Source organism: Sceloporus occidentalis, unplaced genomic scaffold (assembly GCF_023333645.1).
Source record: "Sceloporus occidentalis isolate IW3139 unplaced genomic scaffold, rSceOcc1.0.p SCAF_6, whole genome shotgun sequence".
Classification (NCBI taxonomy): domain Eukaryota; kingdom Metazoa; phylum Chordata; class Lepidosauria; order Squamata; family Phrynosomatidae; genus Sceloporus; species Sceloporus occidentalis.
Genome location: NW_028316986.1, coordinates 119,362,876 through 119,385,872, shown reverse-complemented (window position 1 = coordinate 119,385,872; position 22,997 = coordinate 119,362,876). Strand labels below are relative to the sequence as shown.

General features: G+C 40.0%; 1 protein-coding gene across 10 annotated transcripts; it reads left to right on the top strand.

The window, feature by feature from the left end:
• The first annotated feature begins 220 nt into the window (after positions 1-220).
• CFAP206 (cilia and flagella associated protein 206) lies at positions 221-19,360 on the top strand. 10 transcript variants are annotated; one of them, XM_089530788.1, is made up of 13 exons: positions 221-429; positions 1,703-1,811; positions 2,478-2,561; positions 5,699-5,789; positions 6,803-6,991; positions 7,756-7,914; positions 8,523-8,731; positions 10,936-11,055; positions 11,365-11,563; positions 13,773-13,928; positions 15,052-15,245; positions 15,528-15,668; positions 18,090-19,360. In XM_089530788.1, exons 2-13 carry the CDS (start codon positions 1,704-1,706, stop codon positions 18,318-18,320), a joined length of 1,881 nt encoding a protein of 626 aa, XP_089386914.1. In that variant the 5' UTR covers positions 221-429; position 1,703; the 3' UTR covers positions 18,321-19,360. The 10 variants fall into 10 exon arrangements, with proteins under 10 accessions (XP_089386914.1, XP_089386918.1, XP_089386913.1 ...); XM_089530792.1 differs by having other exon boundaries at positions 1,703-1,837; XM_089530787.1 differs by having other exon boundaries at positions 1,698-1,811.
• Positions 19,361-22,997: the final 3,637 nt, after the last annotated feature.

The window sequence follows — 22,997 nt, the reverse complement described above, 5'->3', positions numbered from 1 at the left end:
AAAACACTCATAATAGCAATGCAAATACATGCTTCTTAGCCCTGTCCAAAATGGAGGGCGTTTTGGAGTCCCTCCTCGGCAGAAAGTAAAAAGCTAAAAACACTCATATTATACAGCGATGTAAATGTGTGCTTCTTTTTTTAGACAGGCTCAGAAAGGAGAATATGCTTTGTGCTCCCTCCTGAGTCCTGGGCAGGAGGCTGAAATGGAGGACATTTCTTCTTCTTGGTAGAAAAGGAGGGCTTCCCTGAGGAGGAGACTGAGGCGGCTGCAGCCGTCTCCATGGAAACGCGGCCTAGTCTCCGCTGAGAAGCACCGCCCTCGAGTGAGAAATCTTTCCCCCTTGAGGAGAGAGGGAAGGTGAGGCCGAAGATTGTCGCCCCCTTGACCCCCTGAGGCCTCACATCGGGACCAAGAAGGAAGAAGCCGGTGCATGCATCTCATGTCCACCTTCGCACATGCTGTTGTTGTTGTTGTTGTTGTTGTGTGTCTTCAAGTCGTGTTTGACTTATGGCGACCCTAAGGCAAACCCTTCTCCCTTGGCAATATGCCTTCAGAGAGAAAGGGGGGAAAACACACCTCCCTCTGAGGCTGAGAGAGTGTGACCAAGGCCATCTAGGGCGACCCTTCACAGGGTTTTAGAATGGCTTCCCTGCCTTAAAGAAAAGAGCATCCACTGATAGCAGCTGTGCTGGTCCCTTCTTGAGGCACCTTTCCTGTGAAGATTTGTTAAAGGGGGGGGGGGGGGTTGGCCACCATTTTTGCCATCTGAGGCTGAGAGAGTGTTACTTGCAAAGGGTCACACTTGGCTGAGTGGGGACTTGAACCCTGGTTTCCAGAGAGTCACTCAAAGCCACCGCACGTTATTACAAGCGTGACACCCAGTGTTGCCAATGACACCACTTTCTGTGCTGTGGTTCCACCATTACTATCCTGGGATGTGTAGCTTTCCAAGGTCTTTAGCCTTCTTCTCCACCAACAACATGGTGAGCTGATGTCATAACCCTGAAAAGGAGGGCAAGGCACTGCCAAATGTTGGGCGTTCAAGGAAAAAATGTTGGGCACGGCCAAAGCAAAGTTCAAAACACTTCAGTGTAAATCCATGCTTCAAAATGGAGGGCATTTTGGAATTCCTCCTGGGCAGAAAATAAAAGCTAAAAACACTAATTAAAATGTAAACTAATGCTTCTTAGTCATGCTCAAAATGGAGGGCGTTTTGGAATTCCTCCTGGGCAGAAAATAATTTGCTGCGGTTAGAGGTGAAGGACCCCTGTGAATAACCAAATTGGTGAATACCAAGTCCATGATGTGGAGGGAGAGCTGTAAAATTGCAAATAAAGCCACAAAAATCAATGCCACAAATGTGGAAGTCCAACTGTACTCCCATTCCCTTAAATTGTCAGATCAATGATCACAGAGCCATAGTCTTGTTCATTGGATAAGATACATTTCATAGATCAGACAAAGGCTGTTTGGGCAATCTGTTGCACCAGACTCACTAACACCCATAAATCACCTCTGTCATCTGGCCAGGGTTTTTTTTTTTATTTATTATTATTATTATTATTATTATTATTTACAACTGGAAAGGTTAATGAACTTTATGAAATTATGCAACCACAGGACTATTGGTAAAAGCTAGTGTGCAGAAAGTTAAGATGTGTTGTAACAAATGTCCATTCTCCTTCTTTTATTAGAGCAGAATGTCTCACACTCAAGCAGAGAATGTCATAAAGAATATCATCCGTGAAATAGGACAAGAATGTGCCATGAAGGGACAAACCGTATCAGAAACTCTGGTGGCGTTCATAGTAAGAGTGATAAAGACATTCTACCTGTGTGTATTGTTTAAATGCTGTTTTCACTATGTTTATGCCATCACTTTGGCACAATAATAATCATGTTTGTAAAACACAGTACTGTAAAACTTAAAGAGGTTGGTAGTACGTTAGCCCACCCACATTATTGGGTGGCCTGTAAGAAAAGCATTTTGAATTAGTTGCAATATACAGGCTAGTTTTGTGGAGATAACAGGAAGTATAGCAGCAACAGAGTATTCATGAATAATTGACTCTGTATGTGAAGGCTGCATTTTATGGAGATAAATTTATATTTTTAGGACTGGGCCATAAAAAGGACTTAGAAGTGGACTGCACTTAGTTAGATAAAATGAACAGAACCATCCTTGGCCTTACAATGTGACGTGATCAAACAAAATTCCAATGTGCTACAAGACCTCAGAATTTGTACTTATAGTTTGCAGCAGAAATGTAAAGTATATACAAGGACAGAAATCCCCTTATTTATGGTGCTAGCTAAATAAGTATGCTTGCAAGTGTCAGAAAGTTAGGTCTCCCTCCATTCAGTTTCAGCTGAGAAAAAGTGTCTATGTACTTGTGCAGTTGCATTTAGGAACAAGAGGTATTTAACTGCAAATTATACAGATAAATCTGGAAACATCTTTTGTCAACATATAGGTGAAAGCTGTTGTATTGGATCCAAGGAATGGATTTAATGTGGACAGGACCCTTACAAAAGCTGATGTCCAAAAACTTATTAAGGTAATCCCTCCTCCTTTTGGAACTTGTTGTAAAGGGCAGTATACTGTATATACTCATGTATAAGTCTAGAAATTTTAGTCAAAAAATTGACCCCAAAAACCTAGGCCAATTTATCCACGGGTCAATGTAAATACTATACTTTAATTCTTATTAAAAAGGGAACCATCCCCTGGAGAAAGGCAAGAGTGCAATCTGCCCTGAAAGCACTGACCTCCCTCTGCTCTCTCTTCCATCCAGCCCTTAGTTTGAGTCAAAACCTTTATGTCTGCCAGAATTTTATAGGTTCTTTGGCATTTCTTTCCTTTGCTTCATCATTTAGATCTTTGGTTGCATGTCCCTAAATTTTATCCTTGACTTATCCAAGGGTCATATCAAAATCCACAATTTTGGCCCCCAAACCTGCCCTCAATTTATACATGAGGTCGACTTATAGTCGAGTATATATGGTAGATTGCTTGAAGACATTTGTAAATGACATGTCAGAAAATTAAAGCATTACGTTACTGGTGGGATTTCATTGATTAATAGAATCCAAAATTTTAGTCTGCATTTATTTATTGTTTGTAAGTCTATTTACATGGAGTTTTCATCTGTGCCTGTCTCTGTCTCTGTCTGTAGTTAAACAGCCAGACAGAGACAGAGAGAGACACAGATGAAAACTCCATGTAAATAGACTTTCCCCTTCACTTCTGTTAAAAAAAATCTACATGTATGCTTCTTTTGCATATATGGATTTACATCCATCCCTAAAGAGAAGAGATAATCTCTTGCACATGAGTATTTGCTTGTGTCAGTCAAAATTCCTGTGGCTGCCTGGATGCTGCTTCAGTGACCAAGGAGGGCATCCCCCCTGAATGACTGCCTGAAGTCGGTAATGGATTGGATGAGGGAAAATAGACTCAAGCTGAATTCAAATAAAACAGAGGTACTCGTGATAGGTAACCCCAATACGGGTACGGAGATAAGTTCGCCAGTTCTAGATGGGGTTACACTTCCCCTGAAAGACTGCGTCCGCAGCTTAAGGGTACTACTGGATTTGTCGCTTCAACTGTCTTCTCAGATTGATGCGACAGCCAGGAGTGTCTGTTATCAGCTTCGGCTGATATGCCAGTTGCGCCCCTACCTGGAGCAGCGGGCCCTAGAAACGGTCATACATGCTCTAGTAACCTCTCGCCTTGATTTCTGCAATGCGTTCTATATGGGGCAACCTTTGTGCCACGTCCAAAAGCTCCAATTGATACAAAACATGGCAGGCAGACTGTTTGCCGGAAAATCCAAGTTCGATCATATTACACCTATTTTAAAATCACTACATTGGCTGCCTATTAGCTTCTGGGCTCAGTGCAAGGTAAGGTGTTGGTTATCACCTATAAAGCCCTACATGGTCTGGGTCCAGTCTACTTGAAGGAACACCTCCTCCCATACAATCCTTCCCGTACACTCCGATCCTCCGGGAAATACCTTTTACAATCTAGAAAGACCAGACTGGCGGTGACCTCCCGGAGGTCCTTCTCTGTCACCGCTCCAAAAACTTGGAATGGCCTGCTGGAAGAGATTCACCAATTATCCTCACTCGAGACTTTTAAAAAGGCGACAAAAACCTTTCTCTTCCGGCAGGCCTTCCCCGATTGATGATGTCCAGAACCAATTGAATCCCCCTTTTATTGTTTTTCTTATGTGTGATTTGTTTTTAACTTTGATGTATTGTTTGTACTTTTTAAACATGTTTTTTACTGTTTAATTTTATATTTGGGAGGGAAGGTTGGGTCGGGGTTTTGTGGGGCTTGTTGTTTTTATTGTTGTATATCATATTTTCTCTGTTGTTACCTGCCTCGATCCTCAATCGGAAGAGGCGGGATATAAATAAATATTTATTATTATTATTTATTATGCCTGGAATTGGGACTTTTGTCAGAGTTCCTGACTGTCAAAAGAGAGAGAAGCCTAGGTACTGAAATCTAGGTACATACTGAAGGGACCTGAGCAGTGAACATCTGGGGGTTATTTGGTCTTTAAAAACATTACTTATTTTAAGATAATTTGATTATCCCTATGTTTGAAAAATGTAGTACAAATTTCTCTCACTAGCAGGTACACTTCCATAATGAGCATAGGAGATTGTAGTTGATGCAGTTTGAAGCATGGTGTGTGTGTGTGTCTGTGGAGATTACCACACAAGGAAAAGGAGGGGAGTGAAGCAGATTGCTCCCGTCCTTATTGCATGAGCGTGCGAAGATTATCGTACAATGTTGAACTTATTGTGTCATTATCCCATCCTTATGCTGTCCTTATTGTGCAAAGATTATCAGACGACGTTGCACTTATCCCGTCCTTCTCCCATCAGTGAAGTGGAATGGCCCTATCACTTTGTATTAATGGGAATTTCTGCTAATACAAAATGATGGGGCCATTCTACTTCACTGATGGGAGGAGGACGGGGTAAGTATGATGCATAAGGATGGGAGCACTCCTCTTCACTCCCTTCTTTCGCCTTGTGATAATCTCCTGTGTATCCATGTTGGTCGAAGGGACAGAGTTAAAAAGTTGCTTCTACTCCACTACTGTGGGGCATTCTTTTCATAGGTACAGATTAAGCCTACCCCATGATCATGGGACTATTGGGGAGCATTGTGACATGGACTATATCTGGTGGTGCTAGCAATCATGGCTTTGCCCAGAAGGGATAGGCACAATCTGTAACAGCTGTGTAACTTTGCTTAATGTATCAAATTAAGGTTTATGCTGATTCATGTAAATCTGGGTCCTTTTGATTATTCATTCTTAATCTAATTGCAGATATGAGTCCACTTAATATTGTAGCGTGTTCTGCTATTTTACCACAATTGCAGAAGCCATAATGAATTTTGATTTGTTATACTACATTATAGTGACATGTTTTTAGCTACATTATAACACCTCAGTGTATCATTTTTGAAATAGTTCTCTGCAGATACTTGATTGATGTTCTAAATGTATTTTTAATCCAAAGGTACCTTCTTTTCCAAATTTGTTAAACCAAAGGAGGCTCTCCGGTGTGTAAACTCTGAGGCATGGTGTGTGTGTCCCAGAATAATTTTGTTTTGTGTAAGTGGCTTGGAATAATTAACTTCACTGTTTATTTCTTTTTTTGGTTTCAGCTTTCCATTGATAGACTTCTTGACACAGGAAATCCATCTCTAGACACTATCAAAATGCAAGTTTATTTTGATATGAACTATACAAACAGAGGTAATCAGTTTGTAGAACTGTTTAATATACCTATGGGGTGAAGCAAACAGGCAATAAACAGCAGCCTCCACGATCGGGTGACTGCACCAAGGTGATTGTATAGCCTGCTCCCAAAGCGGGATGCTGCCGCAGGTCCCAAACTGCCAGCCAGGAGTCAGACTTAATCAACTCGTTTTTAATCTAGTCCTTTGGACCAGAGCGCAGCCTCGTTGCGGTTTCTGGACACTTTGGGGGTGTACGTCATCTGAACACCATGCCCCCAAATAGCCAGAAAATGCTTTATTTGTCTCATCTGTTTCAGGCCCATGATACACTGTTATAAAATCCTCTGCATATTTACATAAGTTACTGTTCAACAAAACATTGCAATCGCAGTATCTCTGTTTCTGTTCTGCATCATTGTTTACAGAACTACTGACATGGTGCAGAATAACAAAGGCAAATAAAATAGCTATATGAATATGGAAAAGTAAGAATTTATGCTAAAGGGGTTATAGATTAACATGCTTCCAACCACCCCTAGCCCCTGCCAATTTTTTTAAAAGTTGACACGGAGTTAGATGTGTTATGGTTCCTTTTCTGGTTTTTAGTTCGTTTGTTTTTAAAATCTTGGTATATTTTTTGGATACAAACATCTTGTGTACTTACACCAAATAGAACAGGTAGATTTAATTGTTTTAACTTAGTATATTCAAGGTTGTGAAATTCTACAGTATAATTGTATATAATATTACTCAGCTGTGAGCCCTGCTGTGTGCACTAGAAGAATGCATTAAGATTGCCGCCTCAATCAATCATAATAATAAGAATATGGAGGATTTGTGTGCATAATAAGCACCTATGTCATTAAGTATTCTAAAAGCCTGTTGACGCATGTTTAAGTGATTTGATTCTTATAGGCCTTGGATCAGAACATATATATAACTGCAGAATACATAGGCCAGATCTAAATCTCTGTGTGGTTGGCTACAATAATACAGCTTGCTTTCATATGGTGCTTTGTTTCCTTTTAGTTGAGTTAATTAATGAACAGCATCGTGTCCTGGAGTCCAGGCTTGCTCCTGTAAGCAGAGAAATTACAGATAACCGTGCTCGTACACGAGAAGAGTTGGAAAGTGTTTATCGAAAGATTGTCAGCTATGTGCTATTGCGCTCTGGCCTCGGGTCCCCTACAGACATCAGGGTCATTAGAGAGGCAACTGGTTAGTACAACTCAAATGCTCAATTATAAGGTTTGTTAACATCCATCCTTATATAGCAGTCCTCATCAGCAACTGGTTGCTATTTTGAAAGATTTTTTTAAAAAAATTATTTTGTTTATTTAAAACCTTTTTTATCGTGCCTTTTGCTGAGGCAAAAGGATGCTGACAGTGGGTCTCAAAACAGTGCAAAGTACATTTTCAAATAAGCAAACTCAAAGTACAAACATACAATTTGTTTCAGATAACAAAGCAAGGATGATATCGTGAGAGCCCCACCACCACCTTTGCATATCCCAGAGTCCTGATGTGAGCAGCTGCCCAATGTGCTACCTATAACCCCAATTACTTCTTAAAAGTTGTTTCAAGGAAACAGCAGTGGTCCAGTGGCATATGACAGATGCCCAAATTATGGTGCATCTGAAGCATTTGCCTGCCACATTTTGCTCTGGTCTCAGTGTGGCCTTCCAAACTTTTTGCCAACAAGGGAATGGAATCATTTAGGTTCTAAATGTGATTCTGCATCTGAATTAGTACTTGTACATAATATTGTAGCCTAGAAGTTTACTCTCTTTTTGTATGTATGGGAGGAAAAACATACACAGATTCCTATCTCTTGTGAATGTGTAGAAAAACTTGGGAATGTGATCTCTTCCCAAAAGAGTTTTCAGAAGTCATCTTTTGGATAGCTTTATTAATATCACAATTATTATCTGAATATCCTCTCTTTTGTATGTCATTCTGCACACATTTTAAATATTTTCCAGCTGCCCTGCAGAGTGTGTTTCCTCAGACTGAGCTTGCTGCCTTCCTGTCTCTCAGTAAAAAGGAGAAAGATCGACAATTGAAGGAACTTACCATGATTGTCACAGGAATTCGATTATTCAACAAGAACTGTGGAAAAGGAGGGGAAGGCATTGATGACTGTAGGTATATAGGAACCTAATATTAGACACGAAGGTCATATCTGTATTTCACATTTAAGTCACTTTCAGATATATTAAGAATATTCTGTGCTGATCATAATTTTGTAAGGAGTCTATGTAAATACATTGGCCATGAGCATTACATATAGACAGCTTAACAGTTTTCATGGAATATTTTCTGCCTTCATTAAATATTTTATTATCTATAAGATAGCCTATTAACACATAGCTAATTGACTAAAATCAGACCTTTTAGGTGGTAAATAAACAAAAACCAGGAATCAGAGAGGGTTCTGAGTATGCTTAAAGGATTTCTGTACATGTAGAGAAGATGCATGATTTTTTGCCCTTCCATGCGCAACTCTTCATGCTGTGCTCGCTTCTTCAGAGGGTCTTGCGACTTTCAGGAGACACCTTTCAAGGCATATAAAGGAACTGAGAAGAAATATATCCTTCCAAAGTCTTGGTGTGTACAGTAGGAGGTTATGTGCAGTCCTTTGAATCCATGCCCTATTAATTTTGGCTAGGTATTAAAATAGACACTGATCTGTTCATTAACAACCATTGTATCTTCTCTGTATATTTCATATCAACTTTGTGGTCTACAGTACCAGGTATTCTTGAGGAAGCTATCCCAGCAGCCAGCCATCATATAGATCTGGAATTACATGCTTCTCAGGAGCTGGCTTACCGCTATACAGCCTTGATTGAAATGATGCACCACAGTCAAAATGCTGAGATGGAACTAAGGATGACAATGTTAAAAGAAGTACTATACAATGTGAGGCAACATGAGGCTTTTCTGTGTCTTATTCTGGTAAGACTCTGTTTTGCCTCACATAGATTGCCAGAATATAAATGCATTAATTGTGACCGTAATCTGTTAGAGAACATTTATATCTCTGTTGGTACCAGATGAGGGTGGCAAAAAGAAAATTCAACATTGCTTACTAGCTTTTAGTTGGTATAGGAATGCTCCAATTTGCATTGTTGTTTCTTTCTCACACATTTTCTGAAGTACATAAGGCAGTATAAGTACTACAATGAAGAGAGACAGTCTAGGCACTGAATACTAACAACTGTGTGGTTGACTGACAGTAGAACACAGTGTCCCACTAGCCATAGGAAAGATAGGGTAACCCTTTCTTGAGTCTGGAGATGGAGCTTGTGCCTTAGCTAACCGCTGCCTGCCTCCATGGAAAGATCTGTCTTTCTTGTCCTGATTTGGAATTCCAACTCAGAGACAGAAGTCCAAAACATACTGCAGAAATAATCCAGTTTGAGACTGGTTTAACTGCCCTGGCTCAGTGCTAGGGAATCCTGGGAATTGTAGTTTATTGTGGCACCAGAGCTCTCTGACAGAGAAAGCTAAATGTCTCACAAAATTACAGTTCCTAGAATTCCCTGGCATTGAGCCAGGGCAGTTAAAGTGCTCTCAAACTGGATTATTTCTGCATTGTGTTTTGGACCAGACTCAGGAGGACTGGAGACAGGGTGTGGGTGGAGTACGATGAGCCCCTTTAGCCTGTAACTATGCCCCCAGTGTGTGGGAGGGCTACTTACGGTATACCAGATCTTGTACTCATTTCCTTCTCCTTGTTTAAAGAAAAGGAGCAAACTAAGAGGAACCAGAGTTTAAAATTTTAATAGGGTGTACAAAGGAGGAAGAGTAGCCATTGTTGTTCCAACCTGCCAGTAAGTGCCCCAGAGGGCTTTGGAAATGCCAGAGCAGTTTCATTATGAAATGCTCTCTGACAACAATATAATACAAGTACTAAATATGAGGCCATTGGGTTTTTATTTTATGTAAAAGGAAGAAAAGTATGGCAGTGGCTGGAGAGGTCCTAGATATGTGTCTGCTACATAATGTTTCCGATATCTCTTTTATTTGAGTCAATAGTTTTGTCAGTGACACAACATTCATTACAAAATATTTTGATACAGTGTATCTGGTAGAAATCATATAATACTGATATACTTACTCCTACTAGGCAAATGAATCACAAAGAAGTCAGAAATGAAAGAACAAAACCAGAAGTTACTGGATAAAAAATCAGACAAACAATAATAATGACAGCTACAAAAAATAAAATAAAATAAATATTTATTATTACAACAAGTGATCCCCTTTGCCATGCACTGCTTATGTATTTAGGAATGTGCAGTAAATCTTTTGGGCTACTATGGCAAAGGTGACAAACTTGAGTGTAATGGATTTAGAATGATCTGCTAACAGGTTACAAATCATATCAAGTAACATCAAACTGACTCTTGCCCTCAAGAGGTTTCCCAAGAAATTGATGAAATGAAATCATAGAATCATAGAATCATAGAGTTGGAAGAGACCACAAGGGCCATCCAGTGCAACCCCCTGCCATGCAGGAAATCTCAGTCAAAACATCTCCAACAGATGGCCACCCAGCCTCTGCTTAAAGACCTCCAAGGAGGGAGATTCCACTACACTCCGAGGGAGTGTGTTCCACTATCGAACAGCCCTTACTGTCAGGAAGTTCCTCCTAATGTTGAGGTGGAATCTCTTTTCCTGGAGCTTGCATCCATTGCTCCGGGTCCTGTTCTCTGGAGCAGCAGAAAACAAGCTTGCTCCCTCCTCAATATGACATCCCTTCAAATATTTAAACAGGGCTATCATATCACCTCTTAATCTTCTTTTCTCCAGGCTAAACATCCCCAGCTCCCTAAGTCATTCCTCATAGAGCATGGTTTCCAGACCCTTCACTATTTTAGTTGCCCTCCTTTGGACACGCTCCAGTTTCTCAACATCCTTTTTAAATTGTGGTGTCCAGAACTGGACACAGTATTCCAGGTGGGGCCTGACCAAAGCAGAATATAGTGGCACTATTACTTCTCTTGATCTAGACATCTGTAAGAAATAGAATGACATTATATATCACTATTATTAAAACAGCCCAAAGAGAGGTTTTTATGGATTGAGAGAGCCAACCAATGATTAAAGTTTTGTACTGGTGCTAAAATTGTTGTCTGTGTATGCTGTCTTTCTAGTCTGATGTGATAACATGCGCACAAGAAGTTGATATGATGCACAAGCAGTTTGACGCCCAGATGGAACAGCTAAAAAATGTTGTTCAGGCAAAGACAGCTGTGCCTACATCGTTAGTTTATGTAAGTTTTAAATTAAGCCACAGAACTTAAATTGGAGGTGGGAATTGTGTGGCACACTAGATTTTATTTAACTGCAACTTCATTGGGAATGCTTGCTACAGCTGCTGGGAGCTGCAGTCCAACACCATTGGTGGGGGCAGTATGATACCCACCCCTTGCCCAAATCCATTTATTATTCCCAGGTGAAGTTGACCCACTGAATAAGTAGGAATTGAGTAAATCAACATTTGTGTAAGTTCCATTCAAACAGCAGGCTTACTTTTGTTAGAACTAAATTTTGGATTTAATATCTATCTTTGTTTCTTCTAGCCTATATTTATTGCACTTTCTAACCTTTGGACCAGTTTTCAAGATGAGATACTGGTGCTCAGTTTCCTCAACAACCTGACTATCAGTCTTCAGCAGTTCTTGGGAAGTCATGCACTGATCTTTCCGGAAGATGTGATGGAATCTCTTCTTGAAGACATTATTGTGAAAACGGATCAGACAAGGTTAAAAGAAAGTGCCGGTACATATATATTATGATTTTTGTTACCATAAAATTTGGAGAGTACTTTAGCTATCTTCACATTTGTATGAATGTTTATAGCAGGAATTGCCAATTTCAGTGTGTGGGAGGGACTAATCTTCTGAAGATGTGACCATCTGATACTTTCCTGGATTATCAGAAATTCAAAAAATAAAGAAAATACCCTGAAAGTGGTTGAAAGTTCACTTCTGAATTGGAAAACAGATTTATGCAGGAAATCCTGGAAAAGTTGATTTGCCACTCTTGGAGCCTTCCCAAAGAAGCAGTTCACCCCTATCTTGCTAGAAAATGGTCATTCTGAGAGATTCTGGAGAAGGAACAAGGTTTCACAATGTCCTTGGAAGGATATGTTTGTGGACCCCTCTGGTTTATCTCTCTCATTTGTGGACTAATAATGTATTGTGTCCTTATGGCGTTTTTAGACAGAATCCACACCTGTAAAATTGTAATCGCGATCCCAGTGCTGTTAGAACACATTATGTTCATATGGGCCTGTTACAGACTGCCAAAATAAAGCTGCTTCGGGCCTCTTTGGAGGTATGCTATTTAAATGATGCATGGGTCCTAAGAGTCCGGAGGTCGCGCCAAAGCCACACTCCATTCCTAAGCACTGGAGTGCAGCTTTGGTGCAGCTTCTGGATTCTCAGGAGGCATGCATCATTTAAACAGCATACCTCCAAAGAGACCCGAAGCAGCTTTATTTTGGCAGTCTGTAACAGGCCCTAGATTCAAAGTGTAGGCCCTTCTTTTTGACAGCTGAGGGCTTTAAAAAAAACCTTTTAGTATGCAGTTTCTTGGGGAAAAAAACATTTTAAAATGTGCCCTGCACTCCGAATCAAAATCAGAGTAGAATGGTTGGGTGGGACAGATTGGTAGGAGGTGACTTTGGCATCCACACCCAACAAGTAATTTATTACCATTTTTTGCTGTTAAGATTATGAAGTGGGAGGGGGGGATGATTTCAAGAAGTTTTTTTCCCCTTGGCCCTGAATATCTCCTTCTAGTTAATCTGTATAATACTGATAGTAATATCAGCACTCCCGAAGATCCAGCCAACATCCAACAAGGAGGATCTAGGCAGGTGGAAGTTGGAAAGAGCTTTTTTCCCCATTTACAGAAATGTCCAGCTTTTAAGAAAGAAGGAAGGACAGAGGCAGAATGAGCATAGTAAGAAAGAAAAGCTAAAAAAGAATTTGTTTCAGTTGCAATTGCCATTTCCTCACAGCAAATCATGCGAATCTGCACCCTACCCAAAGCTGCTGTGTCAAGCTGCTTCATTATGCTTTACAAAGGAGCAGCCAGGGCCAGGAGGGGTCTGACTTGTCTCTGCATTCAAGCAAATTTCAAGGGGAGACAGACTGGCTGAGATAGCAGCTCTGGGCTGGGGCAGATTTGCTTCATTCCAGGGAAGTGGCAGCTGGAACACAAACCTTTTTAGCTCTTTCCTCCTCACAACACTCCTCCCATCTCTGTGTTCTTCCTTCTTTCTTAAAAGCTGTACATTTCTGTAAATAGGGTGAAGAAGCTTCTTCATTCTGCCATACAAGGGAACTTGGCAAGCCATCAAAGGGGTGTGCAGATGGAGGGTACAAGAACAGCTATTTAAATTTATTTGGGTATATGTATATCTGTACTCATGCTGGGAAGAAAAAAAATACTGGAGCCACTATAGCTCTGTGTGTGCATTGAACATGCAGACAGTGGTAGAAATGCTAATTTATACCAATGGGCAGGGGAAATGTGTGGCTTAAAGATCAATTTGAATTTGGATTGAAATTAAATAGGGGGAGTGTGGCACTAATGAGGCAAAACTGGGGCTTGATTCTTCTCACTGGAACTGAATTATTTTGTAAGTGTGGATTCAGTGTAAGTGTCATTTTTAAAGCGTTTTTGACACTGAAAGCTTTGTGACTTAATTTGAAAGCTGTTTAATATAGAAAAGATTGCCCTGGACTTTTTATCCCTTGAGGAGGAAATTTAATATATGGATTCTAGAAGCTTCTCAGTTATTTCAGAGAATATGTGCCATGACTTTCTTTAGTATTAAAAACTTATTCCACAAACTCTGTATATATGACTATGGTCAGATTATTTCAGTGCTATTGTGAATATCTCCTTCTAGTTAATCTGTATTTATTACAATAAATAGTAGTAAATAGTCACTTTCTTTTTGGCTATTATATTTCAGAAACCAAAGTAAATCCTGCTGACTTTACTAAAGTAGAATGGCTCTTTCCAGAAACTACAGTTAACTTTAGCCAACTAGTGATTCAATATCATGGCTTTTGTGCTTACACTTTTGCTGTGAAAGATGGTCTTCTCCTCCCAGGTATGCAAATTATAGGTCAGATTTATTTTTTATTTTACAAATATTATTAATCTTTCACTGCAGTGTTCTTCTCATATCCATGTTCTTCTGACAGATGACCAGTTTGTATACAACCTGTGTGGGGAAGAAGAGGATGAGACAGTGGTAAAAGGGAGAAGAGGGGTTATTAAAATGCACCTTTGTTAGGAAGGAGAAGCACAGCAAGAAAAAAAGAGGAAAGATAGTGTCAGAAAATGATCTATTTAAGTTTTCTTTTTCAGAATTTCTACTGCATTTTGAACATGTGCCTTCTTCATCACTGGGGAAATTGTCCATCAGTCATGGGAACAGAAAGTGATTTCCTTGTATAGTTTTCATCTTCATCAAATTGATTTGTGCCATTGATTGGTATTGCCCTTTCATCTTTTGGTTATGTGATACGGTTTGGAGACTGAGCAGAAGGTAGATTAGCAGTTTTGGTATTTGCACACGGCTGGTGAGCAGGATTGTCTGGTTAAATTTTCACATCTCACTGAAAGGTGATGACGTCAGCCATTACTTCCTTGTCAAGTCTGACGTCCTTGGATCTTAATTTTCTTATGATCTTAATAGATTGGCAGTGAGCTATATGTGATAATCTGCAGTTATGCTTTACTGCAATTTAGTAAAAACAAATTACTAGAACTTTTCCATATTTCAGTTTGTAGTCATTTGGATGCATTACTTAAAAATTGTCCACATATAGAACTCTGCAGTAACATGCTCTTTGCATATTACAGTCCATGGAGGCCTCTAACATCCAGTTCCCATTTATTTCTTTTTGTGGGGGAAGAAAGTGTCTCAGGACCCCCACTGCACACGAGGAATCCCCTAGGTGGCCATGATATGGATTTTTTCTTATTGATTTAATTATTTTCCAATAGCACCCGAGGTAGGGGGATAACTTTGTGTCTAAGACCTCAGCAAAGAAATCATAATTTGACAGTGTATTGGTTTTAAAAAAGTTGGCTGGGAAACAATGGAGAGCTTACCTTTTAAAAGGTTAGATTACTTTGCATATTCTTAATTTCAGTAGTGGAACAGGATAATATGCATCAGGAACATCATGAGAAAATTCTTTATGTCTAAAAAGAATATTATTTTATCTTCTACTTGCTAGGAAATCCATCTATTGGAGTCCTGAAACACAAGGAGAAATTTTATGTTTTTAGTTCCAAGGAAGCGGCATATACTTTTGCTGAGAATCCTGAGAAGTACATTAAGATGACTGCAGAAAAAGCAAAGGAATCTGCAGAGCTTATTCAGCTGCTTGAACTTCATCAGCAGTTTGAGTCCCTTGCCCCCTATTCTCAGGTATTCACTGCATTTGTCCTGCATTGATTCAGGGCCCTCCAAGGGCCCTGTGGGATTGTGGGAATTGTAGTCCAAAAATAACTTGTCCAGATTCTATGGTGTTTGAAATACTGATTCGGCATACTCTTTGCTGGCATACTTTCCTTCAGTTTTTGTTTAATGCTTAATGAGAACAGAGAATGCATATTTGTTAAAATCCAAACTGAATTATTTAGCCATTCCTCAAAAAATGTTATAATGGAAATTATAAATAATTTCTGCTTCCTTTTGCTGTTGTTCCAGATCAGAGCTAAAGAGAAAAGCTTGTTACCAATCACAAAATGTGACAGCAGTACTCAGACTGACACCCATATTTTGCCACCAACTATTGTGAAGGATTATGAGTGGAATGAATGGGAACTAAGGAGAAAAGCCATCAAACTGGTTCGTGTCACTGGTACCTGGGAGTTTAATACTAATAATCTGTAGTAATTGTGATCTTCTTGACCTCTTTTTAGTTAATTACGTTAAATTCTCCTGAAAGCATTGAGTCTTCTCCACCTTTCTTCTTTGCTTTGACTGGAAGAGCATAAAGGAAGATTGACTATGAAATCTTAATCCAGTGGTCCCCAAACCATTTTTGGGGCTACTGCCCTCTTTCATCTTGAGTGATAACCGTAGTGCCCCACAATGCTTATTTCTTGATATCAGGTCCACTGTTTGTGCAGCAGCATCTGCCTTAGCCACATCCAACTTGCCACTTTCTTATCTTCTTTAACTTTACAGTAAAAGAAAGGACAGCTGGCTGGCTGCTCGATTACTGCTCCCAGGGTGGCCTCATGCAAAGAGAGCAGTGCCCAACCAGCCAGCCGAGCAACAACCGAGGAGCTGGTCACCTGGGGAGCAGCAACCGAGCAGCTGGTTGAACAGTAGCCAAGAAGTCTCTCACCTGTGCCAGCCTTGCGGCAAAAGCCAGCAAGGGCGAGAGGCTTCTCGGTCACTGCTTGATCAGCTGCTTGCTTGCTGCTCCCAAACTGAGTGGGATTATATGTAATATAATATAATATAATATATATTCCTTGCTTTAGATATTAGGTTTATGTTTTGTATTCTGGCTTATGTTTACTGTATGATTATATCTAATGTTCTTGTAGTCTGCTTTGATTCCGTGGGGAAAAGGTGGAATAGAAATAAATCATTATTATTATTATATAAGGGAGAAGCTTCTCCCTGGTAAGGAAGAACTCTCAATCCTTCGCCAGGCCAGAGGGGCACAGCCAGTTTCCCACTTTTCTCCCTGGCGAGGAAGGATTCTCAATCTGAGAAAGACAAAGGAGCCTTTCAAAGAATCAATCCTGGAATCCCTTCCCCAGAGACATGCCTTCCCCACACAGCTTCAAGCCATGTCTGCTCCCACCCCCACATTGTTTCTTTGGTATCTCTTCTCTTAGCCTGTCTGACGAAAGAAAGCAGGGACAGCAGCACAGCTCCCAGCTTGCCAGCCAAGTCCTGGCAAAGCTCACAAAGTTTTAAGCAGGATCCTAAATGTGGATGCTCCTTTTTGTTGTTGCTTCTGTCCCCTGCCACTATGTGCTCCAACTCTTTATCCCACTATGATGCTAAAGATCACTGGTTCCCCTTGCTTTTCTAGTGTGCCAATACTTCAAGGCTGCCCTGCTGCCCTCTTTTTTCTTCACTGCCCCTCCCTTTCCCTCACCACCCACAGGGGTGGGCATACCATCTACTTTGGGAATCACTGCCTTAATCTGTGCTTTAGATGGATGTGCACTGAATGATTTAATTGTAGAAGGAGCCTCATAATTTGACAGTGAAGGGCCTTCAGTGCCTCTGTAGGGAAATGATATAGAAGTAATTTGCATTTCTTGAAGGCTTAAATTGGCATGACAGTGTAAATGACAAACAGAATGAAAAGAAACTGCATTTTAAAAATTCATTTGACATGAAATAGTAATGTTTCACTGATGTAATTAAGCCAGTATTTCTGTGTATTATATATTCCACTATAGATTTCAGTTCTGCTTTGTTAAACTTGCTCAGAAACATCAAATGGTTCAAAAGGCAACAGTGTATGTGTGTTATGTGCCTTCAAGTCATTTCTGACTTATGGCAACACTAAGGCGACGGTATCATGAGGTTTTCATGGCAAGATTTGTTTAAAGGAGGTTTGCCATTGTCTTACCCTCAGACTGAGAGCATGTGACTTCCTCAAGGTCACCCAATGGGTTTCCATGGCAAACAGGAATTGAACCTGGTCTACAGAGTCATAGTCCAACACTCAAACCACCATGTCATGCTGGCCCTCAAAAAGCAGCTACCAGTTTATCAACTGGTGTCAACCCTAGACAACACATAGAGCCAGTATCGAAGGATCCTCCTAACAGCAGCAAGAGGTAAAGGCCACATATGTAAAGGTTGTGAGAAAAATAAGGCATTAGAGAAACAGACTGCTCAGAGCCTGCAGGTTTTGTCTAATTCCACTTGCCACTACCATATACTGTATCACCAGAAAAGCCAAATATAGTCTGGTTTCTTATGAAGTGGCAACTGTAAAACAGGCATATTTAGAAACAGGTGAGCATAATTCGCTCAACACTGCCTCTCCTGCCCATGAAATTAGTGTTATCCGATTTGCTTTTACTCTGCCCCCATTAATCTTTGAGAGGAAGATATGGCATTTTAAAAAAAACATTTCATTCAATTAACTAATTTCTAGCTTAGAATTGCTGTTGCATTTCACCAGTATGGAATGGTTTTCAATTGCACATACTTCTAGTGTAAAGAGTTTATGCAGTTTTTAACATAATCTTTGAATGCTTTTGTGATTGCTCTTACATTTATTTTCAGGCTAACCTGCGTAAAAAGCTAACTCACTCCATGCAGACTAACCTCAGTCACATGAGAAGAGACAACTGCAGCCAGGTATACCCAATGAAGGATTCTGGCACACAGACCAAATGTGAAAACTCTAGTAATGTACCCAGACCACAGATTTTCCTGGCTGGTCTTCGAGGAGGAACACCCCCAACTACTCGTATGACCAAAGTGAACTTAACAAGAGCAGTTGATGAAACCTAAGAGAAAATTAAAATTCCTTCAATAAAGAATGGTTTAAGGGAAGTAAATGAACTATGTCATATTCTTTATCCATTGATTCAAACCAAGCTCTTTATATTTAACAAAGCCAGAGGAAAAGCTTTTAAGTGTGTCATTCATTGTTAAATTTAAATCTTGTATCACAGTTCTGTCATATTACAGCTCTTTTTATTGGAGGCTGTATGGGAGACAGCACAAGCTGGCTTCTCATTGACACTGCCTCTTTTGCTCATGAAGTTTCTTTCCAGTTTGCTCTCCCATAGTCACCCACTTGTTCTGTTTAGATAATGTTTACCATTCCTCCAGGTCATCTTCATATGACATACTGGTCTGATTTTCCCATTAGTTCTGGGCCCACATTTAATTTGTAAAATACCACTAATTACTCTTGCTCCATCCTTATTCCTTCCAATAACTATCTGTATACCCCTTTCTCCAGTTTGTTCATCACTGGTAGTTCTTTAGAGTTTGGTATTTCACAACAGTTTGGTAGCTGTGCATCAGGGTTGACTGTCCTAGGGATCAGACCTGGGAAATTAGTCCTGTAGCCACAGAATGGAGGCTCTGGGACCTGTTCTTTTGAATGTTGCATGTTATTTTGGCACCCCATGCATGGTTACTTTTTGTGACAGTAATTCCCATAAGCAACACCAACATCTCTCTTGTGTTGGAGATAAACTTCTTCAGTTTGGTCATCTGATGCCACTAATACCTTCCACTTGGCCGCACTTAAGGACTTTATCACATGTGGCCTTTAAACCACCATAAAAGATGGGTAATAGTGCCTTTGGTGATACCTATTGTACAACCCCATCTCAGTTTCATCACTGCCTTGTCCTTGAAGCATGGTTAGCACACACTCTGCCACTGACACGGAAAACCCGTCAATAAGCTCCTAGGTGACCTGATATAGCGCTAGTCCTCAGGTGTGGTAAATTACTCCTGTGGCAATTCTGGGAATCGGCAGTGACATGGTATCACTGTGTCCTCCATCTCTACCTCCTCCCCTTTGCTATTCCAGAACAGCCTGTCTTTTTAAATAAAAACCTATATTTTGGTTTTGTTTTGGATTTGTTGTTGTTGTTTTTGTTAGACCACATTAGCATAACTCTGGAATTGCTTTAACTCCCCACCACATGCACAAAAACCCACAAAAGGCACACAGGGTAGAGCATAGGTCAGGGAGGTGGGGTTAAGGATGCGGGCAGATGAGAGCACAAGGGACCAGCAACAGCCCAGTCGCATTGCTGAAGGGACATGTGGTAGAGAGTACAGTCAGCCCTCTTTATACACAGATTTTTTATACACGGATTCAAGCATACACAGTTTGAAAATGTTCAAAAAAAGTATAAATTTCAAATATCAAACCTTGATTTTCCACTTTTTATAAGGGACACCATTTTGCTATGTCATTATGTTTAATGGGACTTGAGCATACATGGATTTTGTTATACACGGGGGATCTTGGAACCAAACCCCAGCGTATAACAAGGGTCCACTGTACTCCCAAACCAGTATGCATGCACTTCCTTTCATTAACAAAAATCCTAAATTCAGCCACAAATTAATCCTGTGAAGGGACAGGAGAGTGATGAATATACTTTTTTAGACTGACAGATTTGGATTCTTTACCCCATTGAAGAAAGACTGCTACTCAATTTGGCCTTAAGCTGTGATAGGGTTATCTTGAAATAAGCCTCCCATCAGCCAAGTTCCAATATCATGCCTTCTGTATCACAGCTGTTTCCACTGCAAATAGAGCAGCTGTGTTTGGGGGGCAGAATCTAGACTTCCGTACCAACCTGCAACCAACAAGTGCCCATTTGTTTTTGTTGTATAAGTCACAGTCAGGTTTTGGGGCCAAAATTATGGATTTTGCCATGAGCCGTGTATAAGTCATGGGTAAAACTTGGAGGCTACTTCAGTGTGTGTATGTGTGTGTAGAGCAAGAGAGACTCTAACTGAGGCTCTTTGTTTCAATTTTGGTTTCAGCCTTCACCCAGACAGCAACCTGCTCTCCCTTTTGCCCTTATCCTCCATCCTTATTTTTATTCTACCCCAGACTCTGCTTGGAATTTTTGATCTCATTTTAGTGTATGTATATTAATGCTTTTAACTTTCTTTGGTTTATATGATATATACACTCAATCCTCCATGTATGTAGATTTTTTTTTTAATCCATGGATTCAAGCATAAAAATATTTTTAAAATATATACATTCCAGAAAGCAAACCTCAATTTCCCCATTTTATGTAAAGGGCACCATTTTACTATGCCACTGTATTTAATGGGACTTGAACATAGAATCATAGATCCTTTCACATGTAGTCTTGTTCAGCCAGGTGTCCCCCATCCTATATCTGTGCATTTCATTTTTCTGCCCTAAGTGCAGTACCTTACATGTCTCCGTGTTGAATTTCATTTTGTTAGCTTTGACCCAGCTTTCTAATCTATTAAGGTCATTTTGAATTTTGATCCTGTCCTCTGGGGTATTAGCTACTCCTCCTACTTTGGTGTCATCTGCAAATTTGGTAAGTATGTCTGTCATGAGCATTGGTTTCCTCACCCTCCAACATTTATGTCAAAAAAGGCAAGCAGCTAACTGACAGTCCCATCCCATTTAGTATGAGCAATTCTATGGTGTGAGAGTAAATTGCAACAGGGGTCTTGCTTATGCCTGTCCCATCAGAGGTCATTCATAGTGGGACTGCTTCCCAATCACTAGGGGAATGAATGGATGACCCATGTTGAATGCAGTGACAGGTAAGTCAGAATTGGGATGGGTTTTACTGTGTTGCACTCTAACTACGGGGTTATTGTTGTTGTGTGTCTTCAAGTTGTTTCTGACTTATGGCGATCCTAAGGCAACCCTATAATGGGATTCTTATGGCAAGATTTGTTCAGAGGAAGTTTACCTTTGCCTCCTCTGATTCTGAGAGAATGTGACTTACTCAAGGACACCCACTGGGTTTCTATGGCTGAGTGAGGATTCAAACGCTAGTCTCCAGAGCTGTAGTGCGATGTTCAAACTGCATGCTGGCACTCTCATTATTTATATAAATGCCTAAATATATACATATATACATGTCAATTAAATACATTTTTATTCTTGTGTGCCTTCAAGTCATTTCTGACTTATGGAGAGCCTAATCACAGGATATCGCCTTCCTCCTGAGGTTGAGAGAGTGTGACTTGCAACAAGGTCAACCAGTGGGTTTCCAAGGCCGAGCTGGGAATTGAACCCTGCTCTCCAGTCATAGTCCAGCTCTCAAACACATACATGAATCCGCAATAGCATTTTGGTCCACATCTGGATGGACAGACAATTCCAACATCTGGTTTAGGGCCCCAGCATGTCTCAGTCCCCCTTTCCAGTGAGAATATTGTGTCTGATGGATTCAAAGGCAAATGATTAAAGACTGATTTGAATGGTTACCGAAACAAACAAAATGCAAATGGCACAATGCAAACTCATTTCCAGTTGAAAATGTTGGCAGTGAAAGGCAGGATAAGGCAAATTTCTACATGAAAATGCATGTAAATGTTTAAATACATTAAAACAACACCCTTACATTTCAATTTAGCATGCTTAAAGCAATGATGCGTTATTGAGAATCTGGAAAAATCACTCCCTTTCTTCTGTTTTTTCCAGGCACAGGACTCAATTGATAGTAAAATACTTTGCAAGATTTGTCAGGGCAGAAATGAAAATATTAATAGTACACGGTGATGAATACAATGGCCATCCTGAACATGGCATCCCTTTCAATACTTAAACACTGATATCATAACACCTTTGAATCTTCTCTTCTCCTTGGCAATGGAAAAGCATCATTCCTCACAATGTTCCCACTCCCTCCTTCCATTCACCTCACTCCAGCCCTGACATAAAAATAATTGCTCCATAAATGGCTGGGTTTATTTACTACAGTCGGCTGCCCTTATCCATGGAATTTTTATCCACAGATTCAAGCATCCACGCCTTGAAAATATTTAAAAAAGTATAAATTCCAAATAGGAAACCTTGATTTTCCATTTTTTATTAGAGACACCATTTTCCTTCCCCATTGTATTTAATGGGACTTGAGCATCCACGGATTTTGTTATCCACCACGGGGGATCCTGGAACCAAACCCCAGCGGATAACAAGGGTCCACTGTATTAATTTTTAAATCAACTCACTTAATAATTGTAGGTTCCATATTCCTGAATGCAGCCCACACTCCTCTTCCAAAGGGTCGGTCTTCTGAATTATTTTCCAGTCAAGAAATAAAACTAACTTAAATGGACCAAGAAATTTGTGTGGGATGTGTGTCTTTTGGTTGTGCCTTTTTACTTCTGTATATTTTTAAATGTGGTTTTATACTGGTTTTAGATGATTTTAACTGTTTTGAATTTTTATTGTCATGTTTTTTGAAAAATATTTGGTTTTTTTATCATCCATGAGCCGCCTTGGGTGCTTTCTGGGAGAAAGGGGGCATACAAAGGAAATAAACAATAAAAATATACTACACAATAATTTAACCATTACAAGGAAGTGAAAGTAATAAGAATAATAAATTAAAATATTATTTTATATTTTATAATATTGTATTTTATATATATACACACACACACACACACACACACACACACACATGTTATAGCATTATAATAATA

What these genes read in the sequence shown, in the direction of transcription:
- CFAP206 (XM_089530784.1), top strand. Translation starts at nt 894, where the DNA reads ATGACACCACTTTCTGTGCTGTGGTTCCACCATTACTATCCTGGGATG. An exon ending in TCTTCTCCACCAACAACATG is followed by an intron (nt 987 to 1,697) that starts GTGAGCTGATGT and finishes TTCTTTTATTAG; the next exon opens with AGCAGAATGTCTCACACTCA. An exon ending in ATGTCCAAAAACTTATTAAG is followed by an intron (nt 2,562 to 5,698) that starts GTAATCCCTCCT and finishes TTTTGGTTTCAG; the next exon opens with CTTTCCATTGATAGACTTCT.